At 40.8% G+C, this 24,932-nt stretch overlaps 1 protein-coding gene across 1 annotated transcript in view; it reads left to right on the top strand.

Annotated features, from left to right (window-relative positions):
• The first annotated feature begins 4,219 nt into the window (after positions 1 to 4,219).
• Positions 4,220 to 24,932, top strand: part of arl8ba (ADP-ribosylation factor-like 8Ba) — a 70,538-nt gene continuing 49,825 nt past the window's right edge. The window contains exon 1 of the mRNA XM_028824524.2: positions 4,220 to 4,516. Coding sequence (XP_028680357.1) covers positions 4,394 to 4,516 — 123 coding nt within the window. The 5' untranslated portion in view covers positions 4,220 to 4,393. The remainder of the gene's footprint in view (positions 4,517 to 24,932) is intronic.

Below are 24,932 nucleotides of genomic sequence, written 5' to 3' on the forward strand. Positions count from 1 at the left end.
ACAAAAGATAGATAGATAGATAGATGGATAGATAGATAGATAGATAGATAGATAGATAGATAGATAGATAGATAGATAGATAGATAGATAGATAGATAATGTGTAGTATAGTAGGCAGGATTAGATAGATAGATAGATAGATAGATAGATAGATAGATAGATAGATAGATAGATAGATAACAACATTTATTTCTATAGCACATTTTCATACAAATAATGTAGCTCAAAGTGATTTACATGATGAAGAAAGAGGAAAAAAAGACAAAATAAGAATTAACATAAGAGAACACTAAATAACATAGAATGAAAATAAGGTCCGAGGGCCAGGGAGGACAGAAAAAACAAAAAAACTCCGGACAGCTGGAGAAAAAATAAAATCTGCAGTGGTTCCGAGGCCACGAGACCACCAGACCAGCCCCTTCTAGGCGTTCTACCTAACATAAATGACATCAATCAGTTCTCATTGTATTTAGGGTTCTCGTGGAAGGACTTGATGATGACAGTCATGTGGACTTCTAGTCTTCAATCCATCAATGTAGGGACATCATGGTGCTTTGATTAGGTGGTGGTGGTGCAGGTCACCACCACAGAAAACCGGAAAAAGAACAGAAGAGAAAGTAGGGGTTAGTACGGATTTTGGAGCCACCAGGAATAATAAAGATAATTAATTGAATATAGTGAGCATCAGGATTAAACTAAAATGAAGCTCTGAGAAAGCCATGTTAAAGTAATGTGTTTTCAGCAGTGTTCTAAAGTGCTCCACTATATTAGCCTGGCAAATTTCTATCGGTCAGCTATTCCAGATTTGAGGTGCATAACAGCAGAAGGCTGCCTCACCATTTCTTGTAAGTTTAGCTCTCGGAATTATAAGCAGACACTCATTTGAAGATCTAAGGTTACAACTTGGAGTGTAAGGTGTCAGACATTCCGAAATATAAGATGGAGCAGATTATTTAAGGCTTTATAAATCATAAGCAGTATTTTAAAGTCAATCCTGAATGACACAGGTAACCAGGGTAGTGACGTCAAAACTGGGGTTATGTGCTCAGATTTTCTTTTCCTAGTTAAGATTCTAGCAGCTCCATTCTGCACTAGTTGCAATCGATTGATGTCTGTTTTGGGTGGTCCTGAGAGGAGAGCGTTACAGTAATCTAGTCAACTGAAAACAAAATCGTGAACTAATTTCTCAGCATCTTTCAATGATATAAGAGGTCTAACTTTTGCTATATTTCTTAAGTAAAAAATGCTGTCCTAGTGATCTGATTAATATGAGATTTAAAATTCAGGTCACAGTCAACAGTTACCCCTAAATTCTTTACCTCCTTCTCGACTTTTAATCCTAATGCATCATGTTTGTTTCTAATAACCTCATTATATCCATTATTGCCAATCACTAAAATGTCAGCTTTCTCTTTATTTAGTTTGAGAAAATTACTACTCATCCACTCAGAAACACAAGTAAGACATTGTGTCAATGAATCAACAGAGTCGGGGTCATCAGGTGCTATTGATAAATACAGTTGTGTGTCATCAGCATAGCTGTGGTAGCTCACATTAGGCCCCAAAATAATCTGACCTAATGGAAGCATGTAAATCGAAAAGAGCAGCGGACCCAGGATAGAGCCTTGTGGAACACCATATAGAATATCATGTGTCATAGAAGTATAATTACCACAACTAACAAAGAATTTTCTACCTGCCAGGTAGGATTGAAACCAATTTAAGACCCTGCCAGAGAGGCCCACCCACTGACTAAGGTGATTTCTAAGAATGTTGTGATCAATGGTATCAAATGCGGCACTCAGATCTAAGAGGATGAGAACAGATAAATGGCCTCTGTCTGCATTTACCAGCAAGTCATTGACTACTTTAACGAGTGAAGTTTCTGTACTGTGATTTGTTCTGAAGATAGATAGATAGATAGATAGATAGATAGATAGATAGATAGATAGATAGATAGATAGATAGATAGATAGATAAGAAAGGCACTATATAATAGATAGATAGATACTATTATTACAATTAACCATTACAGATGGTGGTTTTGTATGCATACAGTTAGGTCCATAAATATTTGGACAGAGACAACTTTTTTCTCATTTTGGTTCTGTACATCACCACAATGAATTTTAAATGAAACAACTCAGATGCAGTTGAAGTGCAGACTTTCAGCTTTAATTCAGTGGGGTGAACAAAATGATTGCATAAAAATGTGAGGCAACTAAAGCATTTTTTGAACACAATCCCTTCATTTCAGGGGCTCAAAAGTAATTGGACAATTGACTCAAAGGCTATTTCATGGGCAGATGTGGGCAAGTCCGTCGTTATGTCATTATCAATTAAGCAGATAAAAGGCCTGGAGTTGATTTGAGGTGTGGTGCTTGCATGTGGAAGATTTTGCTGTGAACAGACAACATGCGGGTCAAAGGAGCTCTCCATGCAGATGAAAGAAGCCATCCTTAAGCTGCGAAAACAGAAAAAACCCATCTGAGAAATTTCTACAATATTACGAGTGGCAAAATCTACAGTTTGGTACATCCTGAGAAAGAAAGCAAGCACTGGTGAACTCAGCAACGCAAAAAGACCTGGACGTCCACGGAAGACAACAGTGGTGGATGATCACAGAATCATTTCCATGGTGAAGAGAAACCCCTTCACAACAACCAACCAAATGAACAACACTCTCCAGCGGGTAGGTATATCGATATCCAAGTCTACCATAAAGAGAAGACTGCATGAAAGTAAATACAGAGAGTGTACTACAAGGTGCAAGCCACTCATAAGCCTCAAGAATAGAAAGGCTAGATTGGACTTTGCTAAAGAACATCTAAAAAAGCCAGCACAGTTCTGGAAAAACATTCTTTGGACAGATGAAACCAAGATCAACCTCTACCAGAATGATGGCAAGAAAAAAGTATGGAGAAGGCGTGGAACAGCTCATTATCCAAAGCATAGCACATCATCTGTAAAACACGGTGGAGGGAGGCAGTGTGATGGCTTGGGTGTGCATGACTGCCAGTGGCACTGGGACACTAGTGTTTATTGATGATGTGACACAGGACAGAAGCAGCCGAATGAATTCTGAGGTGTTCAGAGACATACTGTCTGCTCAAATCCAGCTAAATGCAGTCAAATTGATTCATGATACAGATGGTCAATGACCCAAAACATACAGCCAAAGCAACCCAAGAGTTTATTAACGCAAAGAAGTGGAAAATTCTTGAATGGCCAAGTCAGTCACCTGATCTTAACCCAACTGAGCAGGCATTTCACTTGTTGAAGACTAAACTTCAGACAGAAAGGCCCACAAACAAACAGCAACTGAAAGCCGCTGCAGTAAAGTACTGGCAGAGCATTAAAAAGGAGGAAACCCAACATCTGGTGATGTCCATGAGTTCAAGACTTCAGGCTGTCATTGCCAGCAAAGGGTTTTCAACCAAGTATTAGAAATGAACATTTTATTTCCAGTTATTTCATTTGTCCAATTACTTTTGAGCCCCTGAAATGAAGGGATTGTGTTACAAAAATGCTTTAGTTGCCTCACATTTTTATACAATCGTTTTGTTCACCCCACTGAATTAAAGCTGAAAGTCTGCACTTCAACTGCATCTGAGTTGTTTCATTTCAAATTCATTGTGGTAATGTACAGAACCAAAATTAGAAAAAGTTGTCTCTGTCCAAATATTTATGGACCTAACTGTACACACTGGATAGGCTGCCAGCCCACTGCAGTGCACACTTACACAAACAACCAATTGCACTCACACAGCAAATTTTAGACTTGATAATTAACATAACATATATGTTTTTGATGGTATTGGAGGAAAAACTGAAAACCAAGACAAAAACTCATACCTGTGTATTTGTATAAAATATTATATTATATAATATATTATATAAATATTAGATAGATAGATAGATAGATAGATAGATAGATAGATAGATAGATAGATAGATAGATAGATACTTTATTAATCCCAATGGGAAATTCACAATTATTATTATTATTATATTATTGAGCCTCCCGGGAGTCTCTTGCTAACCTCTCGACTTTTTTTTTTTTTTTTTTTTTACCCTCTTTTAATATTTAATGAGTTCGTCTTGTGCCGAAGTTTGCCGAAGTCAGTGGCTCTCCGGTTTCTACTCTTCCCGTATCTTTGTCAGCACTTGCCTCATTCGCCAGCAGGGGTCGCAAGGCGAACTGCGCCTGTGGTTCTCCTCACGTTGGGAGTCATATGACAGGGCGCACTTCCGGTAGACTCTTGGCACTCGGGGCCGATTCCGAGGAGACCCGAGTGAGCCGTGCTGTTTCCCAGCCGAATCTCTCATCTTGTCTTTATTTTCTTTTTGGTTTTCTTTTGTGTCGCCCGTTTTTCTTTCGGCCGCTGTCAAGATGCTGGCCTTAATAAACAGGCTGCTGGACTGGTTCAAATCCCTGTTCTGGAAGGAGGAGATGGAGCTGACGCTGGTGGGGCTACAGTATTCGGGGAAGACCACCTTTGTCAATGTCATAGCGGTAAGTTTTTCTTTTTAAATGCTTTCATCACGTTAATGTCTCACTTTTGGCCAGCGGTGCTGTACGCGTTCCGGGGTGAAAGCCACGCGTCGACTGTGTTGTCTAGGGAGACGGCGGTGAGCAGCCATCCGTGTGGGCTCGAGGCGGTCCGACTGATGGACCCTCGAGTCTCCCGTTCAGTCAATTCGTGCCCCAAAGCCGTCTGCAGAGTCTCGCCACCGCCTTTGTGTGACGTTCTGACTCGAGAGTATTGGGGAACCGCGGCTCGGGGAATGGAGTTAAACGGAGGAAGTGGGGCATATAGGCCCGGAAGATGAGGAGGGAATCGTGCGGTCCCGACGGGTCACGCCAGCAACAGGTGCTTCATCTTGTAACAGCCACTCTAAGGGGGGGCAAACAACCGGGAAGCGATGAGCCAGGTGTGTAAGGATGGGTCGGGGTGAAAGAGGAAAGCTAAATCAACAGCGGAAAGGATTTACCTCTCCAGGCGGATGAAGTACAAACTACAAAGGCCTCGTGATTAAACACAGAACAGGAGCTGCCACAGAGTCTCCACCAATATCACTGGTGGGCATTGGCAGTTTGCTGAGCTTTTAATGGATGGCACGAGCACTTCTTGTGCTTTCAGTCATGTGAAAAAATAAGTACATCACATGGAGACTGTTGACTTTTTCAACGTATTTTATTAACCGTGCCTACAGGTAAATTAGATATACTTGAACAAGTGACTCATCAAATTGATATGCTGTAGTCTTTATCATCATGTAATATATGTTAACAAGCATGCATATTGGTGTCGTTAAAAAAATTAAGTCCACACTTTAAACATTTATCATGACTTCAAAGCCATCATTATTAGAGTCAGGTGTTTGAGATAAGGTACCAATGATTAGTTTCTCCTTTGGGAGTAGGCAGGTGGACCCCCATCATATTTAAACCACAGATATCTTGGGTCTGACGTTCTGTTTGCTGCTGACATGTGTGCAGTCATCATGCCAAGATCTAAAGAAGCTCTCCTGAAGGCCCTCAGAAAGAAGATTGTGGATGCCAATGACTCTAGCAGGGGATTTAAGAAGATGAACAAATTATTTGACATCAATCATTCCACTCTTAAGGAAAACCAACCACAAGTGGCGTAGATTTCAAATGACTGCTAATTTGTTCAGGACTGTCCAGCCCAGCAAATTCTATCCCAAGAGCTCACTGTTTTGATACAAAAAGAAGTTTCCAAGAAACCCCAAAATTTCATTGTGGGATCTGCAGGAAACTCTCTTGGAGTCGTTGGTGTCAAAGTTGCATGTGTGTACAATTAAGAGATTGCACAAATGTGACCTGCCAGTGAGGTGTGCCAGGAAAAAAGCCTTTGCTGTCTCAAAAGTATAGCAGAGGAAGATTAGTTTGTCACTCAACATCTAGGCAAAGACCAGGCCCTCTGCACACTTTTAATTCTTTGTTCTTTAATAAATACTGTTCACCTCTGCACTGGACAGTTGTGTCTGCCTACTTAATGAATCAAAGACAGAGCTGTTTAAGCACAGTAACAGTAGACATGTTTGGTGCAAATTGAGGGTGGCATTTCAGGCGAAGAACCTCATGCCAACTGTGAAGAAAAGTGGAGGAAATGTTCTGGTTTTGTTTTTATTTTTAACTGCCTTAGGGCCTGAGAAGATTGTTGTTATCAAGTCAACTTTTGAATTGTGAACCATATCAAAGCGTAATTGAGGGGAATGTGAGGCCACCTGCCCAAAAGTTGAAGTTGAACCGGAAATGTCCATTTCAAAGAGAGGGAGTGGGGTTGATGCCACGCCCACCGCACAACGAACCACCTGGATTGGGACCCGAGTACAGCGGGGTGACACCTCAGCACCACACTGGAACAATGTAAGGTTTTTGTTTATTTGTACAGTGGCTACAGTGCCAATCCTGCCAACCAACCCTCAAGTTCTCCCTGTTAGTTACAGGGCTGAATGCAGATTAACGTCAAACCCAGGATGAAGCAATTGCAGGTTCAGGGGTCTTACTCAAGGTCTATAGAATGATACAAAGCACACCAGCAAATCCACCAGGGAATGGCTTAAAGAGAAAATATGGAGGGTTATGGATTGGCGTAGACAGAGTCCTGATTTGAATCCGTTTGAAATGTTGTAAGGGGTGGAGGGGATTTGAAATGGGTAGTGCGTGCAGGAAAACTTACAAACATCTTGCAACTGAAGGAATTTTGCGTAGAGGAGCGGTCACACATTTCTCGGAGTTGATGTCAGAATGCAAAATACCTACAAGAAGTCATTCCTGCTTATCGGAGCAACACCAGCTTTCGGAAGACAAGGGAGAAATTTTCCCTCCAGTAGACCATTACATTTTTGGTGAATGTGTGATTAATAATACTTTTTAAAAGCCACGCTTATATTAAGTTAAAAAGTATTGCTAATATTTTATTGATTGATGAAAAGCACCCATGCTTTTATTTTACGAGTGATGTATGAGAGACTTATTTTTTACTTTTTAGTATACTTTTTAACTTAATATAAGCGTTTTTTTTATTTATATATATATATATATATATATATATATATATATTACAGTAGAACCTCTGGTCACGATCGTTACCGAACACGTACAAATGGGGTTACGATCAAAAAGTTTGCCAAAATTTGGCATCTGTTCACGACCACACGCTCTGGTGGCGAACAAAAACACTGGCGGCCAGTTTCCCTACGCATGTTCATAAGCGCCAATGTTTTACCATTCTCCGTTTCCCATTTTCTTTTGTTTGCGTATTCAGGGCCTAACAAAACAGCTCATGTTGCAAAAGGAGTTACAATGTTAACCAAGCAGAGGCCTCAAGTGCTGGAAGAGGTGGAAAAACTGTTGCTAGTGTGGTTGAACGAGAAGGAACTTGCAGGGGATAGCGTAAGCGAGGCGATCGTACGCGAGAAAGCCAGGAAGATTCATGGCGATTTGCTGAAAAAAAAAATCCTCCTTCGAGTGGCAAAGGTGAGGAATTTAAAGCCAGTAGAGGATGGTGTGAAAAGTTTCGCAAGAGAAGTGGCATTTAATTTTTTTTCCCAGTGCTTAAAACTCAAAAAAAAAAAAAAAAAAAAAGACCCTTACGAACCGCTCGCTGTAAACACTAACGCCAACTCTTACAATGTTAGCTTTCTCAGTGTTATTCAATGTTTTTACATTTAGTTTACTACTAAACTGTGCATTCTATAGTATGATTAACTATTTTTGTGCTTAAAAAATATATATTTACATACAGTTCATACGGTCTGAAACGGATTAATTGTATTTACATACAATCTTATGGGGAAATTACGTTCGGGTCGCGACCAAATCGGGTTGCGTCCAGAGTTTTGGAACGAATTACGGTCGTGACCAGAGGTACCACTGTATTTTCAACTTTTTAGTCTTGGGTTTGTTTTAGTATAATTTTGTAATCAATATTTTAACACTTCCTTTAATATGATTAATTGATCAATTAGTGAAATTGATTATTGATTCATGTATTGTCATTGGAAGTAAGTGTGCAAAATTTTAAGTCATTTGGACAATAGGGAGTTGGCTAAATATAGATTACAAGATTTGCACCAGACAACAAACAGGTGAAGTTAAAGGAAGCGTTTTATAAAAGCAAATGTTCCTTCTGTTTTTATTCAAGTATTCTACCATTATCTGTAGACAGTGTCTGCATGAAAATCAAATCTATTATAAAAAAAAAAAAAAAACAAACTTGGAACGAGACTTTTTTCCGGCGACGAGACATGATCTTTTGAAGAGAGACGGACACTTTCACGTCCTGCAAGATATGTCATACTTACAACCTCTGGAAGCAAGTCCAGTGATGCACATGCAGAGCAGGTTAGAGATAATGAAAGTAGGAAAATTTGAAAGTCTCAAAAAAAAAAAAAATGAGAGTAAAGATCACAGCGCAAAGAAACGGAAAATAATGGAACAGCGGAAAGAGATTGAATAGTGTTTGAGGATGTCTGGGGGAGAAGAGAGACAAGGCAGTGACTTTAAAATGTTCGAAGCGCCACACGAAATGCAGATCACGCAGCATGGGAGCAGCAGCAAGCCAGCAGCTGATCGAGCAAAGAGGAGGGAAAAAAAACCAACTGTTATTTGATTCCCATTGTATCACCGTTAAAGAGGGGTTTCGGAGGAGTGAATGCATCTCCTTGGGGTGCGTTCAGCCCCCCTTTTGACAATGGCGTCTACCATTCGGTGTAAGGGATAAGCATGCGAAGTGCAGATCACGTGACATGGCAGCCACAGCAAGCCAGCAGCTGATTGAGCAAAGAAGAGGTAAAAAAAAAACAAACTGTTATTTGATTCCCATTGTATTACCGTTAAAGAGGGGTTTCAGCCATGTCTCCTTGGGGTGCGTTCAGCCCCCCCTTTTCACAATGGCGCATAGCGCTTGACGGGGATGGGGTGGAGAAAGGGGTTTGCAAGCAAAGCCCCCTACTAGTAATAATACATTTTATTTCAAGGTGCTTTTCTAAACAGCCAAGGACACTGTACAGATAATAAAATAAATAAAAACATGCATGTACACATACACATAATGTTTGCTTGTTCGAGTATGTGGAAAAAAGTTAATATTTTCCATGGGATGTACTTACTTTTTCACAAGACTCTATTTGGATACAAGAGTCTTCTCAGCGTGTTGTGCAAGAAACATGATGTCCTAATGGATTTAGAGACAGATGTCACTTTGGCAACAAAGACATGCTGGTTGTGACCTTTCTATTTTAACTGAATGCCTGATGAAAGATAAGATGGCAGTGGTTGCCTCACTGATGATTTAATGCTTGGTTCCAAGAAGAGCCTGAGTGTGGTCATTTGTATTGTGGCACAATGTTAATGGATGCTTGCGTTTCTTCTTCATAGTTCTTAGGCCTAGATGATATTTTGTGATCGTTTTCATGCACATTTATGCTTATTTGCTTAGCAGATGCTTTTGTCCAAGGCTGCTTACAGAAGAAGCCAACATAATCGAGTAAACATAAGTCTGGAGTACTGATTGGGAACGAGTGTGATAGGACAGGGGTACAGAATTGACCATCACAAGTAATAAAATACAAGTGAGTTACAGTCCAGTTAGACAGAAATTCACTAAACAAGGGAGTCTTCAAATGGTTCTTCAACACATTGAGGGAGTCAAAATTTCAAAGGAAGGTGAGCAGCATGTTCTATCAGCTAGGAGCTCCCTTTGGAAAGAGTCTGGTTTGAGATTTCGTGGCATCAGCAGACCTGAGTGGTCGAGAAGGGATCGTAGGGCCTCATAAGTGTCTCCATATATATATATATATATATATTTGTATATATGAGAGCTGACCTGTTGACTACCGTACTCGAGCATCAAGCTTTTGATCTTAATGTTTTCTTCTACAGGAAGCCAAATATAGTGATCTGAAAAGAGGAGTGACATTTGCCCACCTCAGCTGATTGAATACCAGATATGCCTCTGCATTTTGAATCTTCTGCAGTGGTGTGATGACACATTGTTGGTGCTTATGCCAGCAGAGAACTGCAGCAGTCCGGACATGACAAGTCCAAAGCCTGGACTAGGTTTTGTACTGCATACTATGTCAGATATGGAATGATCTTCCATATCTGCAAGAGTTTGACACCGTTGTGGCATGGTCAGTGAAGGACAGACGGTCATCCATCACCACTCCATTTTTGTGTACAGACTTAGCGGGTGTTAGCAATTATGAGCCAAGCTGAGCAGTTAAGGGAGGTAGAGTGGTGGCTCTGAGGTAGGGATCTGCACTGGTAATCTGAAGGTTGCCGGTTCAGATCCCGTAAACGCCAAAAGTATCTCTACTTCATTGGGCTCTTGAGCAAGTCCCTTAACCTGCGATTGCTTTGTCCTGGGTATGACGTTAATCTGCATCCAGTAGGGAAAAACCTGGGGGTTGGTGGCAGAATTGGCACTCCAGCCACCATATAAAACCTTCCACTGTTCCATTCCATCTGAACTAGTGTGGTGCTGAGGTGTCACCTGTTGCATGGCTGCACTTGGGTCCTAATCTGGGATCCTGAGTTGGTTTGTCATGTGGTGGGTGCCGTGTCAGCGCATGCTCATAATCTGAGCAGTGATGGGGTGTGGAATAGATGAACAAACTGGGATAACTCACCAGGTTGTGCTTGAGAAGGTGTTCCATCACCTAGGTTGCAATATCAGTGAGACATGCAGAGATTCTAGCTGATGATACCACATGGTCCTCTGGAGGAATGACCGGTAGGTAGAGCTGCTTATAATGTAGTTTTATTCTCTTTCACAGTCTTGAGATGCTGGCGTGTAAAACAATAAAATTTCTGTAATTGTTTTTAAGTGATAGCATCTTGAGGCAACCTCAAGGATCCAATTTCTTAGCTTCTGATCTCACGCCCATGTAGAATTTTCACATTCTTCCCACGTCTACCCATGCTTTCCTCCAAAACACTCAAGGGCATGCAGGTTAAGTTAATTGGGGATTCCAAATTGGCACCAAGTCTGAGTCGGTGTGAGTGAGCTCAGTGAGAAGAAGACTGGAACCCAGTCCAGGGCTATTTCCCGCCTTGCACTCGGTGTTGCCCCTTTAAAGTGATACTGATTTGGATTAGGTGGATATGAGAATGTTCTTGTGCTCAGAATGTGTTAACCGTGTTCTAAATTTCTTCTCCAGTTAGTGGATGTCCTGCTTTGCAGACAGACAGAATTCACTTTTCTTAGGACCCTGAGATAGGACAGAAGCATTTTGAAAAACTGATAAATGATGGGGTGTGTTCGAGGACTTGGTGACCTTGCAGATGCAGCCTTGTGTCTCAGGCACTGAGAAATGTTTTTGGTGACAGCACTTTTCATCCCTGTATACCATCTTGGCTGTGTTGGAAGTGTTGAAATGAATGAATAAGCAAATGAAAGCTGAAGTAAGGTGTAAGCGTGTCTTAAGTCCGTTCACAAAGCTTTATCTTGTGGTTATTAAAAAGTGGTACGGTATTTTGCTTTTTGTTTGTTAGTGTCCACACTGTGCAGTGAGCTGGCATCTCTCTCTCTCTCTAGTTTGCCAGCAGGTGCACCCAAGCAGGCCTTGTTAATTACAAAGTGACACCGCTATTAATCTGACACCACCATCATGACATTTCCAACCATATTGTAAAAAAGATTGTTCGGATAGTCTTCAGAGGAAGCTCTGACATTTCTGTAAACCTTTGTTTTTTTTTTAATTTTTTTTTTTTTTTTGGCGCATACATGATATCTCCCAGATCCTGCCAAATTAACTCTTTGAGGGCTTGGTATTTTTTCCAAAAACTCAGTTTTCTGAAAAGCACACAAAGCAATGGTTTCACACATAAACCAACTTAAAACGTCTGTTGCTACGTGCTGTGGCTGCTGTTGGCACATTTGGCATTTCTGGCAGCAGTCGCTGTGCGGGGGCACCTCAGTGGCCAGCAGGACTGCACGGTGGGCAGGCTGTCTTCGCATAGCAGGTGGGCAGCGGTGGCAGTCACAGTGTGATGCAATATGGTTTGTACCTCTTGTCATCATCATAAGTGGTGGTCCTCCCAGGCAAACAAACGTGTTTAGCACCACGATCAGCTGGGGACCGATCAGCTAATGCTGGTACCTCACTTTCGTTTTTGATACCTATCCTGATCACTTGCATCAAATTCCAAGTCCGAAAAGTCAGCCATAATACGTAAAACGTCCATGGAGTATTTTAATTTGCTCATTCGCTATAGTCTCTCACCAGATGTCGATGCCATTTTAGTGGTTGTATGCTCTTCGATATTCACGCAGGGAATCGAGGTTAAATCAAGAAAACTACTTAACTTTCCTTCTAGCAAAGAGAGTCGAACTAAAACATTTACAGCCGATTACCGTCCTCTACCCCTGAATTTCGTCAAAAGTCGACATCAGCCCTGAATGAGTTAAGGCCTCTTTCTGCTATTTTGGCAGTTTCATTGCTGGATAATGTTTACTTGTACGCTCCACTCATACACATCTTATTGGGTAAAAGTGCATTCATAGTACAGTGGTACCTCTGGTCACGACCATAATTCGTTCCAAAACTCTGGTTGCAACCCGATTTGGTCGCGACCCGAACTAATTGCCTCCATAAGATTGTATGTAAATACAACTAATCCGTTCCAGACCATACGAACTGCAAGTAAATATATTTTTTTTTAAAGATTTTTTAATCACCAAAATAGTTAATTATACCATAGAATGCACAGTGTAATAGTAAACTAAATGTAAAAACATTGAATAACACTGAGAAAACCTTGAACAACAGAAAACTAACATTGCAAGAGTTCGTGTTAGACCAAGTTCGTACAAGACCCTTACGAACCGCTCGCTGTAAACGCTGTTTTTTTTATGAGTTTTAAAGTACAGGGAAAAAAAATCAAGTTTGAAAAATCCTTAATTTATACAAAAACTAACCCTAAACAACCAAGAAAACTAACCTTGCATGAGTCGAGTTGTGACGTCAAGGAAGTGAGGAGGTTTCAGTTTTGAGAGAGAGTCCGGCTCCGCGACGGAGGGACGTTCTCCTTCAGGTGTTTTCTCTCTTGTGATTTCTTCTATTTCAGGGGTTTCTGGTGTTTTTAGCCATTTAGTTGGTGGACCAGACTTCACGAAATAGCGGTCTAATGTGACTTGCCTTTTCCTGCGCATTAAAACTTTTCAGAAATGCGAGACGACATGGTCGTTCATCATGTTGATCACTCTGTTTGCGACCGCTTTGTCAGGGTGGTTCTTCTCGAACAAGTCCTGGCACTCATTCTGTTTTTCCATGACGGCTTTTATTGCATCACTTCTTATGCTCCTCCTTCTGGAGTTCAGCGAGTTCCTCCGTCGTCAGCTCCTTCTTGTGATCCAGGACCGCGGAGAATGGGAAATCATTGGCGCGTACGAACTGGAAGGGAAACTGGCAGACAGTGTTTTTGTTCGCCACCAGAGCATGTGGTCGTGAACAGATGTGAACTTTTTGATCGTAACACAATTTTATACGTGTTCGGAAACGTTCGTGACCAGAGGTTCTACTGTATTAGGTAAAGCAGCTACACACTCACGTGCTGCGATATGGAGCTGTAATAGTTGTTTAGTAGTGTCAGTGGCATTTCCAGCCAAATATTGTCCTGTGCTCCATGGAGCATGTGGACTGGACTGTAGATAAACCCCATAGAATGTCCAGTTTAACTTTTGAGACATGAAGGGGTTAGCATGTCTAGAAAGTGTCCATCGTGTGGACTTTTTTCAGTCTTCTGGGAAATGTTACTATGCTAGTCTGTCACAAAAGCTGCTAAGAGTGGTTGATGGGATCTCCTCAGTATATCATTCTGTGCTTTTGAGGGTGGGATTGGTGAAAAAAGCCATAACAATATGGGACAGGTGACAATTGGGCAATGTTATTGTTGGCAATGGAGCAGTAAATCTTGACACCTTCAGTTCTGGGGTCGGCGCGCCTTTCAACAAATAACTGTCTTGTTTGCATCATTTTCCATGTCATGTCCAGTTGTACAGCGATTGTCAGTTATGCAGGATTAATTACTGAAGGTTGTGAAATGCCAGTCCGTTGTTGTTGTGGGTGTTCAAGCCTGGCAGCAGTTCATATTTTGTGTTCAGTGTCAAGCACTCTAACAGATAGATAGATAGATAGATAGATAGATACTTTATTAATCCCAATGGGAAATTCACATTCTTCAGCAGCAGCATATTGATACAATAAATAATATTAAATTAAAGAATGATAATAATGCAGGTGAAAAACAGACAATAACTATGTATAATGTTAAATGTTAACGTTTACCCCCCCGGATGGAATTAAAGAGTCGCATAGTTTGGGGGAGGAACGATCTCCTCAATCTGTCAGTGGAGCAGGACAGTGACAGCAGTCTGTCGCTGAAGCTGCTCTTCTGTCTGGAGATGATACTATTAATTGGATGCAGTGGATTCTTCATAATTGATAGGAGCCTGCTGAGCGCCCGTTGCTCTGCCACAGATGTTAAACTGTCCAGCTCCATGCCAACAATAGAGCTTGCCTTCCTCACCAGTTTGTCCAGACGTGAGGCATGGAGTCCCACATAACATGAGACATTACTATTCAACAAGATGTCACCTGTCTTTAGCATGGACCCAAGCTTAGTGATGGTGCGATGCATAAACTGCTAGTACAACCATGGTATTGTTAACGTGAACCTCCAGGAACCTTCCAGTCAGGTGCCAAGACCCTTAGTACAACCATCATCAACATCATAAATGTCATCCTACTTTCACTTCCTCATGTTCAACGTGTGATAGTATTTTATTGGCCTGATCACCTGCCCTCACAGAGACCAAAGAGTGGGCCTTATCATGCAAGTTTATTTCTTAATGCAACTTCCCAAAATGTCTTCAGTGCTATCTTGATCTGTCATAAGGTGTCACCATGATCTGCCCTAGAAGTGCTGCTACATTTTTATGACAAGTGTATTGTGCATCCTTAATATAATAATGGACATGTAAACTGACCATGCTGGTATTCTGCAGACTCAATCGCTGTTTCTGGATGCATGTTTTCCCACAGGGTCATAAAAGATGAAACATTTGATTCAGGTGTAAACCCTGAGACCTTCTTACTTCCTTAACTGATGATGTCTCTTGCAGTTTTATCAGGGACACCTTCTGTTTTTACTTATAATCAGCAAATGTCTGTAGTTGTTTAAATGTGGGGCTTTAGAAAATGAATGTGTTTTGGGGGGGAGGGAGGTTTGTTTTAAGGTTAGTTCAACACTTTTAAAATAACCAAGCAAATCGCTTTTTATATTTTTTTCTCTTGAGTGCATAGTTGGAAATCTTCCATCAGATGTAACCTCCATGTTTTCCTATCACTTCACAAAATCATGTGAGGATGAGTATCACGCTGACAGTAATGGCCAGCCTGCCAAAAGTATGCATCACTTGTGTGATGTAACCTGAGAAGCCTGTGCAGGGACGCTGCCTAGCTTTCTTAATGCTTTGGGCTCATAATTCTGCTTTGTTTTGGTGTTGTCAGGATTGTGATGATTGAATACATTTCTCTGAGCATTTACTTTTATAAATAGTCAATCAAATTCATCAGTTAATTAATGGATTATCAGATTAAATGGGATGCATGCTGCAGTTGGGATGGCCTTTCTCAAATTGCACTTATACAAATAGTTGGAGCACTCGGGATTCTTGTACCTGTAGCAGTGCATTCAGCTACAGTGCAGCTTATAGCTATACAGTGGTACCTCTGGTCACAACCGTAATTCGTTCCAAAACTCTGGACGCAACCCATACGAAATTTCCCCATAAGATTGTATGTAAATACAATTAATCCGTTCCAGACCGTACGAACTGTATGTAAATATATATATATTTTTTTAGAACAAAATAGTTAATTATACCATAGAATACACAGTGTAATAGTAAACTTGTAGCAACGCTACTATTAGCGAGAACTGCATCTCCCAGCAGTCCCTGCAGGGGCTGTTGGGGTCAAAGGTGGTCAAAGGAGTTTAAAAGGAGGGCAGGTGGCCAAGGGAGAGAAGTGTGTTTTGTTGTTGTATTTTGTGTTCCGTTTACCTGTCAGACTGCCTTCTGTTGATTAAGCCGTAATTAGTTGTGTGTCCTGGATTGTATTCGTTGTTGGACAGATTGTCTTCTGTCTACCTGTGTCCCGAGGATTTATTGTGGATTCATTGACTTCCCCACAAGAAAAGGAGCGCTCCTGAACCATCCATCCGTCTGTCTTCACCCTTACAGTGGCTACCGGTAGGACTGTTTTTTCATTCCCTTTCATGGTGCAGATCTCTGGACTCGCTATCGTTAACTTTCATTTCATCCAGTGTTGTTTCCATAGACTTTGCTGTGTGGAGATGTTTGTGTTTATATGTTTAATGTAATATCGCCGTAGGGGTACAGGGGTGGTATTATTGGTTTCATTTATATTATTTAATTTCATTATATTCTTAATTTTTATTAGTTCCCAGTGTGCTTTATTTCTTCTCTGTTTTTGAGTGTGTGTGGGTCGGGCCAAGGCTGGGGGCGTCCCTGGGATCTCCTCTACAAAAATAAATAAATCACTGTCATTTTGCAGGTGTGAATCTTAGCGACACTGGACCGCTACAAACTAAAACCTTGAATGACAGAGAAAACTAACATTGTAAGAGTTTGTTCTAGACCGTTACGAACCGCTTGCTGTAAACTTTTATGAGTTTTAAGCACAGGGAAAAAAAAAATTAAATGCCACTTCTCTTGCAAAACTTTTCAGACCATCCTCTACTGGCTTTAAATTCCTCACCTGCACCGCTCGAAGGATTTTTTTTTTTTTTTTTCAGCAAATCGCCATGAATCTTCCTGGCTTTCTCGCATATGATCGCCTCGCTTACAGTTAGGTCCATAAATATCTGGACAGACAACTTTTTTCTAATTTTGGTTCTGTACTTTACCACAATGAATTTTAAATGAAACAACTCAGATGCAGTTGAAGTGCAGACTTTCAGCTTTAATTCATTGGGGTGAACAAAACGATTGCATAAAAATGTGAGGCAACTAAAGCATTTTTTGAACACAATTCCTTCATTTCAGGGGCTCAAAAGTAATTGGACAAATTTAATAACTGGAAATCAAATGTTCATTTCTAATCCTTGGTTGAAAACCCTTTGCTGGCAATGACAGCCTGAAGTCTTGAACTCCTGGACATCACCAGATGTTGGGTTTCCTCCTTTTAATGCTCTGCCAGGCCTTTACTGCAGCGGCCTTCAGTTGCTGTTTGTTTGTGGGCCTTTCTGTCTGAAGTTTAGTCTTCAACAAGTGAAATGCCTGCTCTATTGGGTTAAGATCAGGTGACTGACTTGGCCATTCAAGAATTTTCCACTTCTTTGCTTTAATAAACTCCTGGGTTGCTTTGGCTGTATGTTTTGGGTCATTGTCCATCTGTATCATGAATCAATTTGACTGCATTTAGCTGGATTTGAGCAGACAGTATGTCTCTGAACACCTCAGAATTCATTCGGCCGCTTCTGTCCTGTGTCACATCATCAATAAACACTAGTGTCCCAGTGCCACTGGCAGCCATGCACGCCCAAGCCGTCACACTGCCTCCACCGTGTTTTACAGATGATGTGGTATGCTTTGGATAATGAGCTGTTCCACGCCTTCTCCATACTTTTTTTCTTGCCATCATTCTGGTAGAGGTTCATCTTGGTTTCATCTGTCCAAAGAATGTTTTTCCAGAACTGTGCTGACTTTTTTAGATGTTCTTTAGCAAAGTCCAATCTAGCCTTTCTATTCTTGAGGCTTATGAGTGGCTTGCACCTTGCAGTGCACCCTCTGTATTTACTTTCATGCAGTCTTCTCTTTATGGTAGACTTGGATATCGATACGCCTACCGCCTGGAGAGTGTTGTTCACTTGGTCGGCTGTTGTGAAGGGGTTTCTCTTCACCATGGAAATGATTCTGAGATCATCCACCACTGTTGTCTTCCATGGACGTCCAGGTCTTTTTGCGTTGCTGAGTTCACCAGTGCTTGCTTTCTTTCTCAGGATGTACAAAACTGTAGATTTTCCCACTCGTAATATTGTAGCAATTTCTCGGATGGGTTTTTTCTTTTTTCGCATCTTAAGGATGGCTTCTTTCACCTGCATGGAGAGCTCCTTTAACCTCATATTGTCTGTTCACAGCAAAATCTTCCACATGCAAGCACGACACCTCAAATCAACTCCAGGCCTTTTATCTGCTTAATTGATATTGACATAACGACGGACTTGCCCACACCTGCCCATGACATAGCCTTTGAGTCAATTGTCCAATTACTTTTGAGCCCCTGAAATGAAGGGATTGTGTTAAAAAAAAATGCTTTAGTTGCCTCACATTTTTATGCAATCGTTTTGTTCACCCCACTGAATTAAAGCTGAAAGTCTGCACTTCAACTGCATCTGAGTTGTTTCATTTCAAATTCATTGCGGTAATGTACAGAACCAAAATTAGAAAAAAGTTGTCTCTGTCCAAATATTTATGGACCTAACTGTACGCTTTCCCCTGCAAGTTGCTTTTCGTTCAACCACACTAGCAACAGTTTTTCCACCTCTTCCAGCACTTGAGGCCTCTACTTGGTTAACATTGTAACGCCTTTTGCAACTTCAGCTGCTTTGTTAGGCCCTGTATATGCAAACAAAAGAAAATGGGAAACGGAGAATGGAAAATCATCGGCGTGTACGAACGTGCGTAGGGAAACTGGCCGCCAGTGTTTTTGTTCGCCTCCAGAGCGTGTGGTTGTGAACAGATGCAAAATTTTGGCAAACTTTTTGATTGTAACCCGATTTGTACGTGTTCGGAAACGTTCGTGACCAGAAATTCTGCTGTACTTGGTTTTCATAAAATACCATCATAAGCAATCTATATTTGATTTTTCAGAAATATTCTATACAGAAGATCAGTGGCAGGCAGGCACTTTGTTAATTCTGTAATCCCACTAGAACAGGCAACATTGTAATTGACGTGAAGACTGATGGATAGAAACACTCCTACATTTTTATGGTGCATTTCCTTGTGAAACATTAACGCAACAGGAGATGTGAGAGTATAGTATCATTTTTGTTTTTCATGGCATTTAAATATTTTACTGAGTTGGAATTGGCATCACAGTAAGCTGTTTGCTTTCCGAGAAGCTAATAATGTATTTATTTAGCAAATATTATTATTTCCAAAATGACTTCTAAATCATAAGTGCATGAACGCAAAAATAGCAGAGAAGCCGCAAAAGTACCAACTAAAACAAAGTCGTTGTTAGTCATAATGGAAACTAAAATACATGGACAACCACAGAAGTGCCAGCTAAGGAGAAGTCTCAGTTATTCAAAATGCAAGCTAAGCATCTCATGGTGAGTTCATTGAGCTTGTGTGGAAGAAAAGACTAAAAGTTCCAAGGGATGTTCTTCAGTACTAAAAGAAATTGAGTTATTATTACCTGGTTGTCGGCATTTATATTTTTGACCTGGAAGAAGTATAGCAGAATTGTCTGCAAAATAAATGTACACAATGAGTACTGCATTAAGACTGACTAGAGTCCCATATCCTTGTTGTCTTACGAAAAATGACCACAAGTAACATAAAGGAGTGCAGTCATGCGCAGACTTGTAACTCCATTTGGGACTAATTTGACTGCATACCAAACTGGCCGTATGTTGGTCCCAAAGTGTGTGTGTCATTGCACTTGAGGCTCTGTGGGTCTGGTGTCGGTCTTGGGTTCACGTACTCTGTCAGTACAGATTAGAATAAACCGATCTTTGCATCTCGGTGGCCACTTGCAGGGTCTGTGTAAGGTGGCAGTGTTTCTCCACTACTGGATTGTCCCACCAGTTTGTTGCCAGTTGCTGCCATTGTTTTTTGCGAGTGGTTCACAGTGGATCACTCGAGCCAGTGTTTCCCAACCAGTGGGTTGCTAGTCTCCGATGTTGGGCACTGCACAATGTTTCCCCATTTCTATGAGAACTTGTTTCACCAAGGTGGACCCCCGATGGCGCTAATTTTACCAAGGGTTGCTTTGCAGTTGCTTCTAGTGGATTGTCATTGAATCTAAAAAGGCAAAATTGGGGTGCAGGACTAATAAACGTCGAGAAACACTGGTGTAAGGAAGGCAAAGAATTAGCCATGTGGAACAGAGCTGATCACAACAAGCCATTAAAGCAAGGGTCACCAACTCCAGTCCTGGAGGACCACCATGGCTGCAGGTTTTCATTCTAACCCTTTTCTTAATGAATATCCTGTTTTTACTGCTAATTAACTAACTTCTTTTGAAATAATTTGAATTGACTTGCTCTTGAAGACTCAGACCCCTTAATTGTTTCTTTTTCCTTAATTAGCAGTCAAACAATAATGAGACGGGCGGCACGGTGGTGCAGTGGTAGCGCTGCTGCCTTGTAGGTAGGAGACCCGGGTTCACTTCCCTGGTCCTCCCTGCGTGGAGTTTGCATGTTCTCCCGGTGTCTGCGTGGGTTTCCTCCCACAGTCCAAAGACATGCAGGTTAGGTGCATTGGCGATCCTAAATTGTCCCTTGTGTGTGTGTGTGTGTGTGTGTGTGTGTGTGTGTGTGTGTGTGTGTGTGTGTGTGCGCGCGCGCGCGCGCGCGTGTGCCCTGTGGTGGGCTGGTGCCCTGCCTGGGATTTGCTCCTGCCTTGTGCCCTGTGCTGGCTGGGATTGGCTCCAGGAGACCCCCATGACCCTGTAGTTAGGATATAGCGGATTGGACAATGACTGACTGACTGACAATAATGAGACACAAAATGAGCCAAAACTACTGGTGTCCATCATACAATATCTGAAAATAAAGAACGATGAAGGTCTCAGGAATGTTGGTCTGCTCAGGTCCCCAAAACATTTTAACAGCGCTCTTAGAAAAGAGAAAATCAACAATTTCAGAAATGTCTGCTAATGCACCACGAGAGCAGCAAATAGCCACGGAATTAAAGAAGGAGTTTAATTGACGACAAGAATCGGCACCTCATTTAAGCAGCTGGTTGGAGTGAAATTGGTTGGAGTTTGAGGCCCTGACTTAGTTGGTCTTCTGTTGGCTCCTTCACTTCACATTTCATTTCTGTTTGGGGGCCATTTGAGTAAAGAAATGAAGCAATTCAGAGGAACGATGAAGAAATCTTAAAAAAAAAAAAAAAAAACAATTTAATTTAAGTGAATTCACAAGACATTAATTAGCAGCACAAGCAGAGAACTCATTAAAAAAAAAGGGTTAAAATGAAAACCTGCAGCCACGGTGGTCCTCCAGGACTGGAGTTGGCGACCCCCTGCCTTAAAGTGCATTTCAAGAACTAGAACACATATGAGACCCTGTGAAATAATAACGCTAATGAAAGATTTATTACTGTGGCTGATTTTTGCCAATCTCTACAACATTATTACATTTATTTTCCTATGGTCATCAGCTTCAAGTACACATTGCCTCAACTCAGCTGGCTGGAGCCCGGTGCTTAACTGTTTGGCAGTCTTACATGGGATTAAAGTATACCATTATCTGTTTAGTGGAAAAGTAGATCAAATTCTCTTCCACCAAGTACATGGCATGGATTTGGAGTTTCTGAAGGCACAGGTGTTGTCCAGTCAGACGCACAAAAGTTGAGCTTCACTCAGTTTGGATTGTAGTCTATCTGATCGGTGCTGTGCAAACTGCAGGATGCATTTGCATTGTTGGCCAGAAAATCATTCAGCCCCACCACTGTGATTTTTGCAGAAGGTATAGAAGTTTGTTTTCTTGCAGTTTTTGCCTACATTAATGTGTATGCTTGTAAAACTTTCTAGTCATAATGCTAGCTTCAACAAGAAAACTGATTTGCAAAACAAAAAAATAATGAAGCTTGTAATTGCATCATTGCGTTCTGTTTGCTAGTCATTCAGTCAACGTTTGGTTACGTTTTTTAAATTAACAGAAGAAAAACTGACCAGATATTTTAGGTTATTTCGAACAAAGGTCCCTGGGGTTGTGCGGAAGTGGCACTATTTCCTGTTCTGCCAGAGTTTTGCTATATAGCCCAAGGCTGGAAATGCATTCTCACTCTTTTTGTACTAGGACACTACATTTCTTTAAAGCAAGGATATCCTACTCAAGCGACTTTTCCACAAAGTGATGGCCCTCACTTAGTTTTCTTAGTTTTCCACAGGTTGAAAGAAAGGAATACACAGGATGTAGAGCTGCTATGTTAACATTTTCAAATTCTGTGGCCTTAGCTGGAGATGGCAACTCTTTTTGTGTTTTGACGGAGTGTGAAGATTAAATCTCTAGAAGCATCCTTGGCACGAGATCTGTTTGTTTTTGTTTTTTTTTCCTTTTTCATTCCAAGTCATCGTGACAACCTCTAAGAGCGCCCATAGTGCCAGACCTCTCAAAGCTCATCACTGACTTGCACTGTTTAGTCTTGAATGGGAAGATCTTCTCAAAATGGAACACTCATTATTGTCGAGAATCACATGGCTGTGCAAAGCCTCTTTAGTAACTTAATGGGTGTGATTGAAAAATATTATCCTGAATACTACGTGGCATTCCAAACTATTAAAAAATGTATACCTTTAGCAGAGTCCAGCTCATTAAACACTCTGATTTTACAGTTTGATTAATCTGTCAAAGTTGCGAAGCGTAAGAAAGACACAAGAGATTTAAAGATTTTTGGGGCACCTCGAAGGCCAACCCTATATATTGTAATGCTTGTAAATATGAAAATAAAGCACGTGGTAATCGTCAAAATGAGTTGTTCTGACTTCTACACTCAGTTGGACTGCTCAGGATGTAGCCTGTACCGCTTAAGATGGATTCTGGAAGGAAGAGGCAGGTCCAGGTGGTCTGACCCCGGAGGTGACGTCATGAAAGGAGTGGTGGCAATCTTCCATTCTGCAGAGGAAGGAGAAGATCGATCGTAATTAGCCAGCGCAAACCTTGTGTCTCAGTGGAATATTACAGTTACTTAAGTCCCTTCAGCTGTTCCCCAAGCCCATGATGTGACAGAAGGTATATCACCAGTGGATGACCCAACAGTTTTGGGGCCCTGAAGCTTGAACTGTTATGGGGGCCCGCTTCACAACTAGAAATGAGGTCTGAGTAACCACGTCTCTTCTTTAGTGCAGTTAATTCCACAACAGATCACCAATTCTTTTAAAAAGTCTAACCATAGTGACCACAAGCAACAAAATATGCTTTAATTTTTTCAATTACTGCTATGCTAAAATAAATATAATTTTAATCTTTGTCCTAAATTTTAACAGTTTTTAAATTATTTGTAATTATTTTGTATTATATATATTTAGATTGAAAACATCCTCATTTTGCATATGGTTTTTGTTTACGGCTAGCCTACATGATACTTTAATAAACTTCATTTTTATTTTAGCTATTATTTTGTATCAAATTACACTACTGTATATACTCTCGGATAAGTCAGGATTTGATTTTGCCATATAATTTCTTGTATTTTGTAATGTCAGTTGTATAAGTCGAATGCGGGAAAACTCCCGCTATTGGTCCAAGAGATTACGATATGCTAACACCCACCTGAGAGAGTCGCCACGGAGCACACAGCCTTTTTTTCCTAGGTGGCTGCGGCAATGCGCTGTATCAGCGTGTGCTCCTAACCTCTCTCTTGGTCTCTCTATTGTGCCTACGTGACCACACGATAATACCTGATCTATTCCGAAGCGACGTTTGCACTGATTTGTGTTGTTTGTATCTCACACCCTCATACACCTTTATCGTAAGAGCATCCCTTATCTTTGATGGAGTGTTCGATGAAAAGAAAATATGAAGCTGGTTTTAAATTGGTGAAAAAAAACTGGTAACTGTGCTGCTGCAACAATATGTCTGAGAAACTGATGTGTGATTGGAGGAAGCTAGACGACAATTAAGTGTCACATTTTTTAACAGGCGTATAAGTCGGGGTCTGATTGTATGATCAATTTTTTTGGGTTTCAAGACCCGACTTGATATACGTGAGTATATACGGTATATATTTTTTAAACCCCTTCTCATGCAGTAGATACCCAACATTTTTAAGCAATGTGGACTAAAGTCGCTTCTGAGGCCACCTAAAGTATTAGGAGCCCTGAAGCTTAAGTTTTATTATTTTTACAGGAGATCTAATCCTGTATGTCACAAATTACTTTATGAAATATTTTAGTAATTTTTGTGATGGTGGGTTGCAAAAGTGGGTAAAAATGGGTATGCATTTTGCTAAACACACAATTCTTATTCCATGGTACATAATATTATTATGCATTTCAGCCCCAGTAATACAAAACAATATGGCTCAGTGAGAACGGTTAAGTGAGTGCTGCACTACCTTGGCACATCACATTTTGGCTCAGCTATGAGTATGTGATTGGGTGTTCTTTGTTGAAGTGTCAGCCCAATTTAAACACCTTGGGTGTATGTAAATGTGTGCTGTTCTTCTAAAAGCAATCCCAGAAACCTGTTGTACGGTTTATGTACTTGTGTTGAAAGGAAATTTGCATTAGATTTAAATAAGGATTACAAAATCTGCCAATGTGTAATTATTTTTAGCTGTAATTATGGAAAATTCGTTGTCATCCAAGTAAACACTTTTGTTGAATATGTTGGGATGAAAACCCAGCCATTGCTATTGTTATTCAGTGCTATGATCCTGGTATAAAACTACTGTAAGAATAATACAGTATGCTGTCTTTAGTCTTAAAAGTTTATTGTAAAGATACATTTATTTGAATGAATCGTTTTTCCCTACAACCAAAATGGAACTCAGCAGGTTTAGAAAGTGGAAATAATTGTTTAATTACTTTAAGTTATTGGATTATCTGACCAAGTAAACCTATTGTGTTCTTGTGACCTTTTTAATATACCATGTGATGGCACCGTTTATGAAATGCTCAGATTCAAATAA

This window comes from Erpetoichthys calabaricus, chromosome 18 (assembly GCF_900747795.2).
Source record: "Erpetoichthys calabaricus chromosome 18, fErpCal1.3, whole genome shotgun sequence".
In the NCBI taxonomy this organism is placed as follows: domain Eukaryota; kingdom Metazoa; phylum Chordata; class Cladistia; order Polypteriformes; family Polypteridae; genus Erpetoichthys; species Erpetoichthys calabaricus.